Source organism: Phacochoerus africanus, chromosome 12 (assembly GCF_016906955.1).
Source record: "Phacochoerus africanus isolate WHEZ1 chromosome 12, ROS_Pafr_v1, whole genome shotgun sequence".
Classification (NCBI taxonomy): Eukaryota; Metazoa; Chordata; class Mammalia; order Artiodactyla; family Suidae; genus Phacochoerus; species Phacochoerus africanus.
The window spans coordinates 50,165,979-50,183,015 of record NC_062555.1 but is presented as its reverse complement, the minus strand read 5'-3'; the positions used below and the strand labels follow the sequence as shown (position 1 = coordinate 50,183,015).

At 43.0% G+C, this 17,037-nt stretch overlaps 1 protein-coding gene across 4 annotated transcripts in view; it reads right to left on the bottom strand.

The window, feature by feature from the left end:
• CACNB2 (calcium voltage-gated channel auxiliary subunit beta 2) overlaps nt 1-17,037 on the bottom strand; it is a 445,465-nt gene that overhangs the window by 49,675 nt on the left and 378,753 nt on the right. For all 4 annotated transcript variants that reach the window (XM_047755514.1, XM_047755511.1, XM_047755512.1 and 1 more), the window contains 2 exons: nt 4,161-4,283; nt 1,433-1,569 (listed from right to left, as the gene is read on the bottom strand). In XM_047755514.1, the coding sequence (XP_047611470.1) occupies nt 1,433-1,569; nt 4,161-4,283 (260 nt within the window). The remainder of the gene's footprint in view (nt 1-1,432; nt 1,570-4,160; nt 4,284-17,037) is intronic.

Here is a 17,037-nt window from a genome sequence, read left to right as displayed (position 1 = left end):
TTTTTTATAACTTACATATCCGAGTTTCTAAATACTGCTGAATTCTAGTTAATCCTCAAAACAGAAGAGTATCTAAAATGTTAGGAGACATGTAAAAAAACTGAAAATAAGTCAAAGTATGTTCGCATACTTTAGCAAATACTTAGGGAAAGAGACAGGACAAAATAAACGAAAGAAAATTAGGGAGTTTCCACTGTGGTGCAGTGGGTTAAGAATCCAACTGCAGCAGCTGAAGATACTGTGGAGGTGTGGGTTCCATCCCTGGTCCTGCACAGTAGATTAAAGGATCCAGTCCTAGCTTGGGAACTTTCATATGGCCCAACTGCAGCCATGAAAAAAAAATAAGAAAAATAAATCGAATGAAAATAAAGAGATACTTATAAAAAAAAAAGAGAGAGAAAAAAAAACCAGTAAATAACAGATGGCAGTAATAATAATAATTTGCCACACAATTTGCAGCTTAGCTTGTATTCCATCTGAGGTTCAGCTACTGACAGATGGATTGTGTTTTCATCTTGGTGCTACCTCACCAGTTGTGAAATGTCGGTCAGGTCCCCTAACTTTTGTTTCTTCAACTCTGAAGTTGAGGCTCAAATACCTACCATTCCTTTAGGTTCTTATGAAGCTGAGCTGATTACAAGGCGCTAGACCAGGGACCCCCCCCAGTTGGGAGGCAAAGGAAACTGTGCCTTCTTAACAACTGTGGCAAAAATGTCTCCCTTCCTACCCCGTGAGAAGTAGTTTTCCTTTCTCAGTTTGTATATGAAGAAGCAGAGAAAGCTAACTAGTATGTAGATGCCATTATCAGGACTCCTGCTGTGGCGCAACAGGATCAGGAGCCACTTGGGAGTGCTGGGATTTGGGTTCGATCCCCAGCCGGGCACAGTGGGTTAAGAATCTGGCATTGCCACAACTGTGGCTTAGTTTGTAGCTCGGCGTGGATCTGATCCCTGGCCTGGGAGCTCCACATGTCTCAGGGCAACCAAAAAAAAAAAAAAAAGAGATGCTATTATCAATCAGAGAAGAGAAAAATATATGATAAAGCCAATACAACACCAGAAATTGAATGAACAGTATCAGATTTCCACCACCCTATAAGAAAAATGCACAAGCTTTGTTGACATACATTGCACCTATTTTTTTGGGGGGGGGCATGCACTTAGCACACAGAAGTTTGAGGGCCAGGGACTGAGTCCACGGCATAGCATTGACCCGAGTCACAGCAGTGACAATGCCAGATCCTTAACCCAATGAGCCATCAGGGAACTCCCTGGATGAAGTTTTTTAAAAGCAGGATTTGTGATGCTTTCTAAACCCTATTGCCAGTGTGCTTTTAAACATATAATAAAGACTGCAGACCACAACAACCGAAAGTACATGAATAATAGTATAATCTGAACTTTGACACAAACACTTGATATTCTTCTCCTACCTGGAGTAGAATTTCCCTTGCTTGGCTCTCTGTTCATGCTGTAGCCTCATATTTTCTAGCTTGACTGGGCTTGGAATGAATCCGATTTCACAGCCTTCTTTAACCAATCGCCCTATCCACCAGTCATTGTTAAATTTCTAAACAGAAAACAAGAAATGTTCACATCAGTACCTAGAAGTTCAACAAATCTTCAAATCATTTTTATTCTCCATTCACTCTTTTCAGTGGAGAGAACTATCAGGGCTAGTACCATGAATTCTGCCTTAACCATCATGCTCAGGTTCGTGTGCGGAGTGTGTGAAGAGCCAAGTATTTTCGGGATGCTCAACAATTCAGCTAAATCCAGGAAAATTCTCCTGGCTCAAAGATGAAGAGCTCTCTCTCACAAGCGACCAGGAGGAACTAGGGCGTCCTACAGAGAGCTTCCTCTTACATAATCAGATTAATTAGAAGTATTTAGAGTAAGCAATAAATGCTGAAACCTGCCTGAAAAATTGGTGTCAGAGCAAAATGTTACTCTGTGCAAACAGATTTATAATTCCCATGATACAGTGTTCATAAATGATTTCTCCCCTTACAGTGATGTTACCACTTTTTTCTTGTCCTTGGGATATTTATTCTAATTTTTTTTTTTTTTTTTGGTCTTTTTAGGACCACACCTCAGCATATGGAGTTTCCAGGCTAGGGGTCAAATTGGACCTAGAGCTGCCAGCCTACACCACAGCCACAGCAGCGTGGGATATGAGCTGCGCCTGTGACTTACAGCACAGCTCACGGCAACGCCAGATCTTTAACCCAGTGAGCAAGACCAGGAATCGAACATGCATCCTTATGGATACTAGTTGGGTTCGTTACCAGTGAACCACAAGGGGAACTCCGTTATCCTAAATCTTCATGATATGGGTTTTTTTTTTTTTTTCTTTTTCGGCCCCATCTGCAGTCTGTGAAAATTCCTAGGCCAGGGATGTTCAATCCCTGAACTCGTGCCACAGCAGCAATCAGAGCTGCTGCAATGCAAATACTGGATCCTAAACCTGCTGAGCCACCGGGAAATTCCTTTATGATCTGGTTTGAGGTCCCTCAACTGAAGAGTGTGTTTCAAGTCTGTTCTTGAACATTTCAAAGAAGAATAGTCATTCTGTTTTTCTTCTGTTTCTTCTGTAAATATTAGCCATTGGAACGAGGCCCTGGATTACTCTTAATTCCTGTTGTAAAGTGAGATTCTAGGGCATGCCATACTTCTGAAAACTTTCTGTCTTTACTTCCGAGCCAAAGTGATATAACATCTCTCTTGATAAGTTAAAGACTTGGAGGCTCTCAATTCTCTAGGCTCTTTTATTTTTTAAATTATTTTTAAAATCATTTAAAAATTTTTTAAAATTTTTAATTAATTAATTTATTATTATTATTATTATTATTATTTTTTTTTTTTTAGGGCTACACCTGCAGCATATGGAGGTTCCCAGGCTAGGGGTCCAATTGGAGCTGCAGCAGCTGGCCTATACCACATTCACAGCAATGTGAGATCTGAGCCACGTCTGTGACCTACACTACAGCTCAGGCAATGCCAGATCCTTGACCCACTGAGTGGGGCCAGGGATCGAACCTGTGTCCTCATGGATACTAGTCAGGTTCGTGTCTGCTGAGCCACAAAAGGAACTCTTAAATCATTTTTTAAAAATTATAGTTGATTTACAGTGTTGTGTCAATTTCTGCTGTACAGCAAAGTGACCCGGTCATACATATATATATACATTCTTTTTCTCATTACTATCCCCCATCATGGTCTATCCCAAGAGATTGGATAGAGTTCCCTGTGCTTATCTATTCTAAAAGTAATAGTTTGTATCTACCACCCCCAAACTGTCTCTCTAGGCTCTTTTAATTGGCAGTCATCACCTCCTGGGCTCAGAGCCTTCAGTGCCAAAGTAGATACATTTACATATGCTCCGCCCCCTTCTGCCTCCCACCCCCTATGGAAGCACTCCACTTGGGAATTCCTGCAGGTTCAAGAAGACCTCATGTTCACACACTGAGAACTCTGTGTAGGGGGGAATTTTCTGGCCATTTAATACAATGTTCTGCACAGCAGGCATCTGACAAATGTTGACTCAAAGTAAACCCTTAATTAAGAGTGAAGGTTTCCAATTTACAGATTGAGTCACTGTTAACAAAAGGTAGAGGCTTTTGGAGATGGTGGAAAAGGGCTTTTCCTGCTGTTTCTTGCCTTGTTTGCTCTAATTCCATCCATTTTCCCTTCTCATGCAGAAATTTACCACCAAAGAAGGAGAAAGGATAAACTACAGTGGCCTGAGTTTAGATCTTATTAGCAGAGAGCAGAGATCATGAATTGTAGATACTATTATTAAACCCTCCCCAGACGCTTAAACTTGGGACACGAGGGGAAAAAAATGACACAAAGTCAAGGTGAAACATGCGAAGAGAAAGTATAGGTTAAGCATCAAAAAAGGATCATTTACTCCAGCGGTTCTCAATTTCTGGGTCACAGAGCCCAGGGGAGCCTTGAGGTTATTCCAAGAGGCTTGTGACTTTTTTCTTCTTTAAGAGGGTTATATTTTTAATAGAAACGGTTGAGAGGCACTGCTTCATGTGTCTGTTACACAATGGTGGCTACACGCAAAGCTACTTCACAGCAATGAGAAATGAAAAATGATGTCTCAAGGTAGAAAATAATCACATGGAGAGAAATTCAAATTCTTGTCCTTACTTCCTTAACATGCAGAAAATCTTTTGCTTCGAATGAGATGGCCATGCCTGGCACTGGGACATCGTCTTCGTGGGCTGCACTGTAGTTGACGTTTGTCCGAACTGCAAATGCAACAGGTTTTGTCTAAAGTGGGAAAAGGAAGGGAGAAAAAAATAAAAAAGAAACAACAGTGTTCCCTCTTTTTCCCTCAAAAATCAAACATACACGGCATAACTGTTATACTTGTTTTTCCCCACCTTGGCTTTTTTGTGTTTGTTTTTGTTTTGGGGGGGGCCATGCCTGCGGCATGCAGAAATTCCAGGGCCAGGGGTCAAACTCGAGCCATAGCCTTATGGGTATGGCAGTGACAACACCAGATCCTTAACCCCCTGAACCACTAGGGAACTCCCCCACTTTGTTCTTTATCACATGACAGCTTATTACTATTTACAGCATGTGAAACCTTCATGCACTCAGCTACATACCACTCATTTCCAAACTAGACAGAGACTCTTTGAAAGCACTACAAGCAATGAACAGGAAGACGAAGTACTAAGATACCTGTTGACAACATAACAGCTTGTAGCAAATGGAAATCAGGAAACATACATAGGATCAAAACGCCCAGTTCTTGGGTTTCTGGGACAAAGACCTAGCAACTGCCATCTCCACCCCAAACATCTACTTTAATTAATAATTAATGACCCAATTCCAAAAGGCGCAGCATTTTTGGATGAAGGAAGTACCAGGGAATCTGTCTTACGATGACAGCAACTGTATTCACGGCAGCCAGCATCAGGAAAGCAATGAGCTATTATTACTCTATTATTTTTGCTCCTTGAGCTCGCTTAGCTACTAAAGATGATGACATTAAGCTATCCTTCATTATTTGATCCTTTGCAAATTCACAGATACACATTTATCCTCTATCTCGGCAAGACCTGCTTATCCACAAGGTGAAAAAACATATTCAGAAATACTGAGAAGCAGCATTGTTCTAACTGGCATTGTGTTTCTTTCACCTTGTGGGCCAGTGGGTTTCTTCTGAGCAGTTTCTCCCCGTTCCAAGAGCTCTTCATTGGGACTGGTCATCAAGGACAAGGGGGAATTGGAATAGAAAGGACCCATCGTCACGTCCACGTTTTCCAGAGTGAATCCATTCCACCTGTCTCCTGTCTGAGTTCAGCACTGAGCTGAGAGCCATGGAGTTAGTCAGATCGATCCACAATACTTAGGATGCGAAAGAAGGACCAGGTTCTAGATGAGGGCACGGTAGACAGGAAGTGGGTTTAAATTTAGGAAATCTCTGGGCAAGACAGAGATGACTAGCGGCCAAGGGCCCTGTCCTCCAGCTGTGACCATGCCTTCTGGCCAAGGCCAGCGTGTGGGCAGCCTGTGGGCATGTCCCAGCACGTGTGTATGTGTGTGTGTTTGTGTGTGTGTGTGTGATGCCCCTGTACCGCCTGTGTCTTTATACACGAACGCGAAACAATGTGGTTTTTTTTTTGTCTTTTGTCTTTTTGTTGTTGTTGTTGTTGTTGCTATTTCTTGGGCCGCTCCCTCGGCATATGGAGGTTCCCAGGCTAGGGGTCGAATCGCAGCTGTAGCCACCGGCCTACGCCAGAGCCACAGCAACGCGGGATCCAAGCCGCGTCTGCAACCTACACCACAGCTCACGGCAACGCCGGATCGTTAACCCACTGAGCAAGGGCAGGGACCGAACCTGAAACCTCATGGTTCCTGGTCGGATTCGTTAACCACTGCGCCACGACGGGAACTCCAAAACAATGTTTTTATTTAACAGATGTGTCCCAGTAAATATGACTTTTGCAGCTTTTTTTGTCAATTATTTAGTGCTGTAAAAAAGTATTTTGGGGCAAATTCTGTTGTTCAATTTAGGAGGGCATTCCTCGCTGCAGTTTTTCCATCATTGCAGTACAAGTCCTAGATCAGCAAACGCTTGGTTCCGACCATCCTGGCCCTTTGGGGTTAATGCTGGCAGGCATGGCCAGTTGTGGCCGCAGTTCCCACCGGGGAAGGGGGCAGCGGGGGGCCTCCCTGAGACTCACTGGAATGCCCCAGCGGTCTCTGTTGAGGCCCCATGGGACAGGACTTGTTATATAAAAGAGCCCCTGGCCCTGGAAAGCCCAAGTGTGACTTGCGAAGACTGCAGGCACAGCGTTCGTTCGGAAAAGCATTTCAAAGCACAAAGGCCAGCGAGCAAACTGGGCGTCCTGGCAGCATGTAGACATCCCCAGCGGGATCTCGAGGCAGGTCACCAGTTCACCCCTGAAGCCTGTGTTGTTTAATGTCCAGTCCTGTTCAACTAGGACATGATTCTAACAGCTCAATAAACCTTTTTTTTTTTTTTTATACAGGGAAAATAAATATATAAATACACGAAATCCAATTCTTGGCATCCATTATGATTTTTAATAATACGAGGGGCTGCTCTTCATATGGAAATATGAGCAGAAGAAAAGAAAAGCAGGAGTTCCCTGGTGGCTCAATGGACCCAGTGCTGTCACTGCTGTGGTTTGGGTCACTGCTGCTGCACAGGATCAATCTCTGGCCTGGAATTTTTGTATGCCATGGGTATAGCCAAAGAAAGAAAGAAAGGAAGGAAGGAAGGAAGGAAGGAAGGAAGAAAAGTTGCCTATAGTTATAGTTCTAGAACCAAAACCAAATCCCTTTTTTATATTTGTATATTTACGTAGGTTAATGTATACCCTAGCTTTTCAGATTAATTCTGAATAAATGAAATACATCTTGAATAATTTTTTTCCTTGAAATATATCTTGAGTGATTCATTTCCTGAATGAGCTACTGTGACTTTTCAAGCCCAGCAAAAATCTGTGTATCTCAAATATTTGCAAATTGGCTGGATATGGGGTCCCAGTTACAAACCCATTTTCCTTTAGAATGTTGCTGCATTTCTCCAGCATTTAGTGTGAAGGCTGGACTATCCCATACCAGTCTGAGTCTCAGTTATTTGCTGTGTTTCTTTCTTTTCCTCTGGAAACTTTAAAAATGTACTCTTTATCCTTGGAATTCAAAAATTCTATCAGGATGGGAAACACAATCCTTGATAGCGTGATGGTATTGCCACTTTTCCCCCAGAAACTTTAAAAAATACATAAACTTGATTCCCATAGCTTTAATCATAATATATTTCATTTTTATCCAGTTCTTCAAATAACAGTAGTTTTTCATGTGAAACACTTTTTAAAATCTACCATTTAGGAGTTCCCACTGTGGTTCAGTGGATTAAGAACCTGACATAGTATCTGTGAGGATGTGGGTTCCATCTCTGGCCTCACTCAGTGGGTCAAGCATCTGGCTTTACCACAAGCTGTGGTGTAGGTCACAGGTGAGGTGTGGATCCTTGCTGAGCCACAACGGGAACTCCTAGTCCATTTTTAAAAATATAGAACATGAAACGAGTAGTTTCACATGTTAGAACTAGGTTTTAAAGGTTTCATGTTTCTGTTTTTTTTTTTGGGGGGGGGCTACACCCATGGCATATGGAAGTTCCCAGGCGAGGAATAGAACCTGAGCCACAGCAGTTGACAAAGCTGGATCCCTAACCCACAGGGCCACACGAAAACACCAAGGGTCACGTGTTTCTCCATCTTTGCCCTACACCAATGTGAGGTCCAACAAATCATTAACAATGTCCAATCATGATTTTTGTTTATTTGGATATGACTTTTTTTCTTCACATCTCTTTTTCACCAGATATAAAGCTCTCTTTGATGCCAAGAGGAATGAGATAATTCAAATACATGTGGTTTTACAGTTTCTAAAAGTGCCACCAAGGATGCTGCACTGGGGGAACTAAAATCCCCCAGTGACTACAGTTCTATAAAGGTAAGAAAGGGGGAGGAAGTGGGATGGATGGAGAATTTGGAATTAGTAGATGCAAATGATTACATTTAGAATGGATAAGCGATGAGGTGGTACAGGGAACCAGATCCAGTCTCTTGGTACAGAACATGATGGAAGATAGTATGAGAAAAAGAATGTATATATAGGTATGACTGGGTCACTTTGCTGTACAGTAGAAATGACACAACATTGTAAATCAACAGTAGTTTTAAAAAAGTAAATTAAAAAATGCATGGAACCCCATCTGACAAGTTCAGGGGGATGCCTGTGGACAGTTCTGGGGCCACGTGACTTGCTTTTTCTTGCACCCATAAGAAGCTCTGTTAGCACCACGAAGGCCAGGCCTGTGGAAGAGCATAGGCTGCTGTCAAAGATATGTTTGAAGTTTACAGCAGGAGCAGTTTTTGCTTTCACATGACTTTCTATAATCACTGGATCTAAGGCTGTCAGAAAATAATGACTGTAAATAGGAGATAATTAACTTAAAAAAAATCTCTTTGGATCCAGCAATTACACTTCTGGGCATATATCCAAAGGAAATAGAAACACTATGCCAAAGAGATATCTAGGAGTTCCCCTTGTGGCTCAGCGGTAATGAACCCAACCAGTATTCATGAGGATTTGGATTCAATCCCTGGCCTCCTCAGTGGGTTAAGGTTCCTCATTGCCATGGCTGTGGTGAAGGCTGGCAGCTGCAGCTGCTATTCGACTCCTAGTCTGGGAACTTCCATATGTGGCAGGTGCAGCCCTAAAAAAAAAAAAAAAAAAAAAGGACTTATCTAGATCCCTATGTTTATAGCAGCATCATTTACAATAGTTAAGACATGGAGAGACCCCAAGTGTCCACCAACAGATGAATGAATAAAGAAACCATGAAATACACACACATACACCCACAGAGGAATATTATTCAGCCACAAGAAGGAAGGAAATCCTGTCATTTGCAACAACATAGATGGACTTTGAAAGTATAATGCTAAGTGAAATAAGAAAGACAAACACTGTAGGATATCACATGTGGAGTCTCCGAAACCAAAAAACCCCCAGAAAACTCTGGTCATGAAGTGGGATGAAACAAATTACTGCAAATTCATGGCACTCCTTCTAGTTTTCTCCCTAAACAATGACTTAATGAGTTAAATGTTTACCTTTGGTATATTCAGAATGTGCCAATGATAGAATACCTACGGTTAAAAAGCCAAATACAATTCACTCAAATGAGAATAAAACTAGATTTTTTTTCCCCTCTGCACCAGCAGCATGTGGAAGTTCCTAGGCCAGGAATAGAACCTGTGCTGCAGTTGTGACCTGTGCCACAGCTGTAGCAATGCTGGATCCTTAACCTGCTGTGCCACTCAGGAACTTCCAGAATAAAAATGAAATTCTGATCATGATTAACAGCTACTTGAATTTTCATGCATCAGTATCTCCATTTCTTTTTTTGTTTTTGTTTGTTTTGCTTTTTATTGCCCACACCTGTGGCATATAGAAGTTCCCAGACTTGGGGTCAAACTGGAGCTGCAACTGCAGGCCTACAACACAACCATGGCAACGCCAGATCCTTAACCCACGGAGTGAGGCCAGGGATTGAACCTGCATCCTCACAGACACTATGTTGGATTCTTAACCTGCTGAGCCACAATGGGAACCCCAGCATGAGAATTCTCTAAGAGCAAACCAAAGCAACCCAGAGTGATAAAAAGAACATAACTTCAAATCATGGATCCTGATAACTGAACACAGAAACAGACCAAATAAGCGAATAATCACAGATGTGTCATAAGATAAAATTTACTATGTAGTTAAGCGAATAGAGAAGTTCAAATTTCCTGTCTAGAATGGATTCACTTAACGAATATTGATTAAGTATGTGCCTACTAGCTTAACTTATATTCTAGTAGAGCAGATATCCTAAGTAAGTTAATCGATCATTTCAAAGAGTGAATAAGGTAAAACAAAGATATGTGAGTAGAGGGTAAGGATGGGGGGAGGGTGGACAGGCCATCTGAAAAGGGGTGTTTAGGAAAAGCATCCTTTGAGTTCTCCATGGTCTCGTCTCTCATCCATCCATCCATCTATTCATCCATCCATCCCTCTATTATTTATGCATCAGGTCCTGTTTTGGACAGTTGGGCTATATCAGTAACCCATAGAAACTAAGATTCCCTGCCCTCTAAGGACTTACATCCTAGAGGGGAGACACAGATCATAATGAATAGACATAATAAATAAAATGGTATATAACATGTTAGAAGGTGATAAGTTCTACGGAGAGAGAAAAATAGAAACAAGGTAAGGAAAGCCAGGGCCAGGTGACAGGCAGGGCCAGGTTTTTTTTTTTTTTTTTTGTCTTTTTGCCTTTTCTTGGGCTGCTCCCATGGCATATGGAGGTTCCCAGGCTAGGGGTCGAATCGGAGCTGTAGCGGCCAGCCTACACCAGAGCCACAGCAATGTGGGATCCGAGCCATGTCTGTGACCCACATCACAGCTCACGGCAACACCGGATCCTCAACCCACTGAGCAAGGCTAGGGATCGAACCCGCAACCTCATGGTTCCTAGTCGGATTTGTTAACCACTGCACCACGACGGGAACTCCATGGCAGGGACAGTTTTAAATGGGAGTGTAGGTAGCCTGCACCAAGGAGGTACCATGCGGACAGATGTTATGGAGGAGGCGAGGGAATTCGGGTACCTGAACTCTAGGCAGAGGGAAGAGCCAGAGCAAAGGCTGGCAGTGGGAGCAGGCCAGACGTGCTGGGAGAAGACAAGGAAGTCCGAATGGCTGGCTGGGAGTTTTGCTGTGGCCAAGTGGGTTGAGGATCTGCTCTTGCCAGCAGCTGGATGTATGTGGCAGCTGCGGCGTGGATTCTAGCCCTTGCCTGGAAACTTCCATGTGCTGTGGGTGTGGCCAAAAAAAAGAATGGCTGAGCGGAGTGAACCCAGAAAAGAACAAAAGATGAGGTCAGAGGAGTTCCCGCTGTGGCGCAACAAGATCAGCAGAGGCTTGGCAGTAGGTGGGACTCGGGTTCGATCCCTAGATGGGCACAGTGGATCCAGCTTTGCTGAGGCTTCATTCACAGCTTAGGCTCAGATCTGATCACTGGCCCAGGAGCTCCATATGCCTTGGGATGGCCAGAAAAAAAAAAAAAAAGAAAAGAAAAAAGAAAAGACGACCTCAGAGCATTCAGGTGACACTTGGCTTTGTAGTTCAGAGTCCAGACTTGTAGCTTTTATTCTAAGTGAGATGAGACATCGCTGGAGGCTTTTCAGCAGAGGAATGATGTGGTCTGATGTCTTAAAAAGGGCTATGAGGGCTGTTGAACTGAGAAGGGGCTTTGGGGACTTTGAACTGGAAACAGGGAAACCAGGTGGAGATGCTCACAGCAACCCACATGGAGAGACGACAGTGGTTAAATCAGGGTGGCAGCAATGGAGGTGGTAAAAAAAAAAAAAAGCCCCACGTTTGGATACATTTTCACAATAGAGTCAACTGAACTTGCTGATTTGATAAGGGTGTGAATGAAAGAGAGTGAATGATGAGTCCAAAGGTTTTGGGTCTCAGTGATGAGAAGGATGAGGTGATACAGAAAGGCTACAGTGGTTAGAAGGCAAAAAAAAATTTTTTATATTTATTTTAATTTTTTGTTGTATCTGCTACATACAGAAGTTCCTAGGCCAAGTTCAAACCCGTGCCACAGCAGTGACCCCAGTTGCTGCAGTGACAACACCTGATCCTTAACTGCACTACAAAAGAATTCCCTACATTTTAAAAAAATGAGGTATAGTTGACTAACAATAGATTTGTTTCAATCACACAACATAGTGATTCAATGTTTTTATAGATTACACAAAAATGTTACATTTTGAACACGTAAAATTTGAGATTGGAGGCAACATCCAAGTAAGTTTTTTTTGTGTGTGTGTGTGTTTTTTTAGGGCCAAAAAGCAGGCTAGGGGTCCAACTGGAGCTACAGCTGCCGACCTACACCATAGCTCACGGCAATGCTGGATCCTTAACCCACTGAGCGAGGCCAGGGATTGAACCTGCAACCTCATGGATCCTAGTCGGGATCATTAACCACTGAGCCACAAAGGAAACTCCACCAAGTAGAATTTGGAAGAGTGCTCAAGGTCTGAAAGTTTGACAGAAAGATGGAGGCTAAAGATATGAGGTGGTAAGTCTTAGGCATGTTGATGACATTTAAAGGCATGAGTCTGGATCACATTGCCAAGGACATCAACACATGCGGGAGCCCTCCAGCTGCAAAAGAACCTCAGAATAAGCCACCGTGGAGAAGGACAGCTAAGACTGTGGTTTCTAGGAAACAAGCATCTCAAAGAGCCGGAAGTGATCAACTGTGCCAGATGCTGCTAATCAGTCAAGGAAGATGAGGGCTGACAACTGCCATGTGGATTTCACAACCTAGAGGCTGCTGTTGACAAGATCCCACTTAGCGGCTTACTGGGGATGGAAGTCATATTAGAGTTAAATAAGATTAAAAGGAGGGGAATTACAAAACGGCTTAAAGACTTAAACATAAGACATGACACCATCAAACTAGAAGACAGCAGAGGCAAAACATTCTCTGACCTCAACGGTACCCATGTTTTCTTAAGTCCGTTTCTCAAGGCAATAGAAACAAAAGCAAAAATAAACACGTAGGACCTAATCAAACTTACAAGCTGTTGCCCAGCAAAAGAAACCATAAAAAGAAAAGACGAGGAAAAAAAAAAAGACAACCTGTGGAAGGGGGGGAATGTATTTGCAGACAATGCAACTGACAAGGGCTCTGTCTCCAAAATATACAAACAGCTCATACAACTAAGCAACAAAAACACAAACAACCCAACTGAAAAATGGGCAGAAAACCCAAATAGACATTTCTGCAAAGAAGACATATAGATGGCTAGTAGGCACACGAAAAGATGCTCAGCATCCCTAACTCTTAGGGAAATGCAAATCAAAACTACAATGAGGTGCCACCTCACTGTTCAGAATGGCCATCATTAAAAAGTTTACAAATAATAGGAGTGCCTGCTGTGCCACAGTGGGTTAAGATTCCAATTTCAGTGACTTGAGTTGCTGAGATCTGGTTCCATCCCTGGCCTGGTGTGGTGTGTATATGTGTATAACTAAGTCACTTTGCCATACAGAAGAAATTAGCTTGGGTTGCAGCTGCAGCTCAGATTTAACCCCTGGCCTGGAAAACTCCATATGCTGCGAGTGCAGCCATTAAGCCAAGAACAAGTTTACAAATAATACATGCTGGAGAGGGTCTGGAGAAAAGGGAACCCTCCTACACTGTTGGTGGGAATGTAAGTTAGTGCACCCATTATGGAAAAACAGAATGGAGGTTCCTCAGCAAACTAAACATAGAGCTAACATATGATCCAGCAGTTCCACTCCTGGGCATATACCCAGACAAAACAAAGAACCAAGGGATAGATGCACCCCTATCTTCACAGCAGCACTAGTCACAATAGCCAAGACATGGAAACAACCTGAATGTCCATCAACAGATGAATGGATTATGAAGATGTGGTACCTATATACAATGGAATACGACTGCGCCATAAACAAGACTGAAATAATGCTGTTTGCAGATGGATAGACGTAGAGATTCTCATACTAAGTGAAGTAATTCAGAAAGAGAAAGACAAACACCATATGACACCACTTACATGTGGAATCTAAAACAGGGCACAAGTGAACATACCTACAAAACAGAAACAGTCTCATAGACACAGACAACAGACTTGTGGTTGCCAAGGGGGTGAGAGGAGGAAGTGGGATGGACCGGGAGTTTGGGCTTAGTAGATGCAAACTATTACAATTATAATGGATAAGCAATGAGGTCCTACTGTACAGCACAGGCAACTATATACAATCTCCTGGGATAAACCATAATGGGAAAGAATACAAAAAGAATGTACATATGTGTATAACTAAGTCACTTTGCTGTGTAGCAGAAATTAGCACCACACTGTAAATCAACCATATTTCAATTAAAAAATGAGAGCAACTGGACATAGTAAGTATCGACAGTTCTGTTAAAGAATCTCACTAGGGAAGAAAGAAATGAGGTGACTGGTGGGAGAAGTGGGTTAAGATTTTTTTCATTCAAAGTAACAAATAACAAAAATCAGAGTTCCCATCGTGACTCAGCAGTAACGGACCTGACTAGTATCCATGAGGACAGGGGTTTGATCCCTGGCATGCTCAGCAGCCTTGCTATGAGTTGTGGTGTCGGCTGCGGATGTGGTTCGAATCCCACGTTGCTATGGCTGTGGTGTAGGCTGGCAGCGGGAGCTCTGATTGGACTCCTAGCCTGGGAACTTCCATATGCCCTAAAAAGCAAAGCAAAACCAAAAACAAAACACCAAAAATAACAAAAATTGATGTTGATGGGAATGAGTCAGTAGAGAGTAAAAAAACGTGATGATCCATGAATCAGAGGACAGCGCTGCTGGGGCACTGTTTCTGCTTTGGCAGAGGAGGCAGTGGGATCCAGTGTTGAAGTGGCCGGCGTGGCCTCTGACATAGGCAGGGGGGTCATCTCCGGAGACCGGCAAGGAGGCAGCTTGCGCAAGGGCAGACCCTGGCTATGGAGGTGATGGAATGCCATCCTCTAATGATTTCACTTTCCCAGTGGGATAGGAAAGTGGGAGTAGAGACAGAGAGGAAAGTATGAGAGGTTTGAGAAAGGAGGAAAGAATGCAAGAGCATCCTCCACGAGCGAGGAAGATCCAATGGACGAGGGCGGTAAGGTGGGCTTGTCCGGCTGTCTCACAGGCCCACGTGCGAGTCAAGGTCATGTGTTTAGCAAACTAGCCTTGCCGTGCTGGAAGGTCATGAGCATCATCATGGGGGGTAACAGAGTTAAAAACCTTGAAAAGGAGTTCCCGTCGTGGTGCAGTGGTTAACAAATCCGACTAGGAACCATGAGGTTGCAGGTTCGGTCCCTGGCCTTGCTCAGTGGGTTAAGGATCCGGCGTTGCTGTGAGCTGTGGTGTAGGTCGCAGATGCCAGACGCGGCTCGGATCCCAAGTTGCTGTGACCCTGGCGTAGGCTGGTGGCTACAGCTCTGGTTAGACCCCTAGCCTTGGAACCTCCATGTGCCGTGGGAGCAGCCCTAGAAAAGGCAAAAAGACAACAACAAAAACTTTGAAAATATCATGGCCTTAAAATGAGCTTTTCCCATCTTGCTTTGAATTTTCTACAGCAATTTCAAAGAGGTGTATTTTACAGTATGTATCATCTATATATTTGGGAACAGTTTAACCTACTTTCCTGCACTGATCGCTCAATCAGGTTAGAACCCTGTTCAGGTAAATGATTTCTATTTCTATTTCTTTTTTATGCCAGCCTCCAAGCTAGGTATACATTAATAACTGCTAAAGGACTCAATTAGGGCATTGATTCCTTTTCGCTACAGGAATCGATTATCAGGTGCTTATCGAGAACCTACACTAGGCAAAGTTCTGATACCATGACTCTAGAGTCCACAAAAATCGAATGGCCGAATGAATCATTCTGGAAGTAAGGCTGGTCTCATTAGGATTTCGCTTTATATGGTTAGTGTGCATACATGTAAGTGCAAATGTACCTACATATTTATTGAATTGAAAGTGGCTCTATTAAGAATTAAGCAAAGGAGCAAATATTTAAAACCAAATTTGAAATGTGAGCCCCTTAAAAGCCACTGAAATGACTTTACAATCTTTTTTTACTCTATAAAAGTAAAAAAGATACGGAGTAAAAAAGATACGGAATATCTACTTTTTGTTCCCTTTTCAATAGATGATTAAAAAGTAGATAAGCTCAGAGTTCCTGTCATGGCTCAGTGGAAACAAATCCGACTGGTATCCATGAGGATGCGGGTTTGATCCCTGGCCTCTCTCAGGAGGTTGAGGATCCAGCATTGCTGTGAGCTGTGCTGTAGGTTGCCAATGTGGCTTGGATCCCATGTTGCTGTAGCTGTGGCTCCAACGTGACCCCTAGCCTGGGAACCTCCATACACAGTAGGTGCAGCCCTAAAAAGCAAAAACAAACAAACAAACAAACAACAACAACAACAAAAACCCAAAAAGCTCTTGCAAAAGTGTTTTGGGGAGTGAATCATAGTAACCCTTAAAATATTATATTCACCTTAAAAGGTGAACTGAAGTACAAAAATAAAGGCAACATTTATAAATGCTGAAATCAAGGCAGTCCTCAAAGTGGTAGAATCAACATGCATGATAACAGTAATCATGACAAATACATCTATCTACCTACACAGCGAAAACATGGCACCCTTTCAATTTGCTTATCAGAGAATTGATCACTTTGGACCCGAGGTCTTCGACTAAGATATACAGAGGACGAATTCCAGTTGCCAAGAAAAGCAAACATCCACGGAGAAACTTAGCCAATGAGAAATCCTATACAAAGAACAGCAACGATTATCTGTAGTTTTGGTGCAGGACCCTGGCATTTATTGTTCGTTCTCTTTGGTCTCTTTCAATAAAAGTGCACGGGCTTCATTGCCCCAGTGGAGCAATGTCTTCAGTAGGCACTGTGACCCCCTCTAGGCCACTGGGGGAAAGTGCTCGATCTTATTTCTTCTGGGTTATGAAATGTCTATCTCCCTGCCTTAGAGGAAAGGTGAAGTGACTTTCAATTAAGTCAGCCTCTTAAGAAAAGAACTGTTAATACTTGATTTTACCACTGATTAGTCTCACCAAGCAGTCTAACAGCAGTCAAGTTATTTTGGAGCATGGAGTTCCCATTGTGGTACAGCGGAAACAAATCTGACTAGGAACCATGACGTTGCGGGTTCGATCCCTGGCCTCACTCAGTGGGTTAAGGATCCGGGACTGCCATGCTCTGTGGTGTAGGTTGCAGACCGGCTCAGATCCTGCGTTGCTGTGGCTGTGGCGAAGGCTGGCAGCTGTAGCTCTCATTAGACCCCTAGCCTGGGAACCACCATATGCCATAAAAAGCAAAAAATGAAAAAAAAAGAAGAA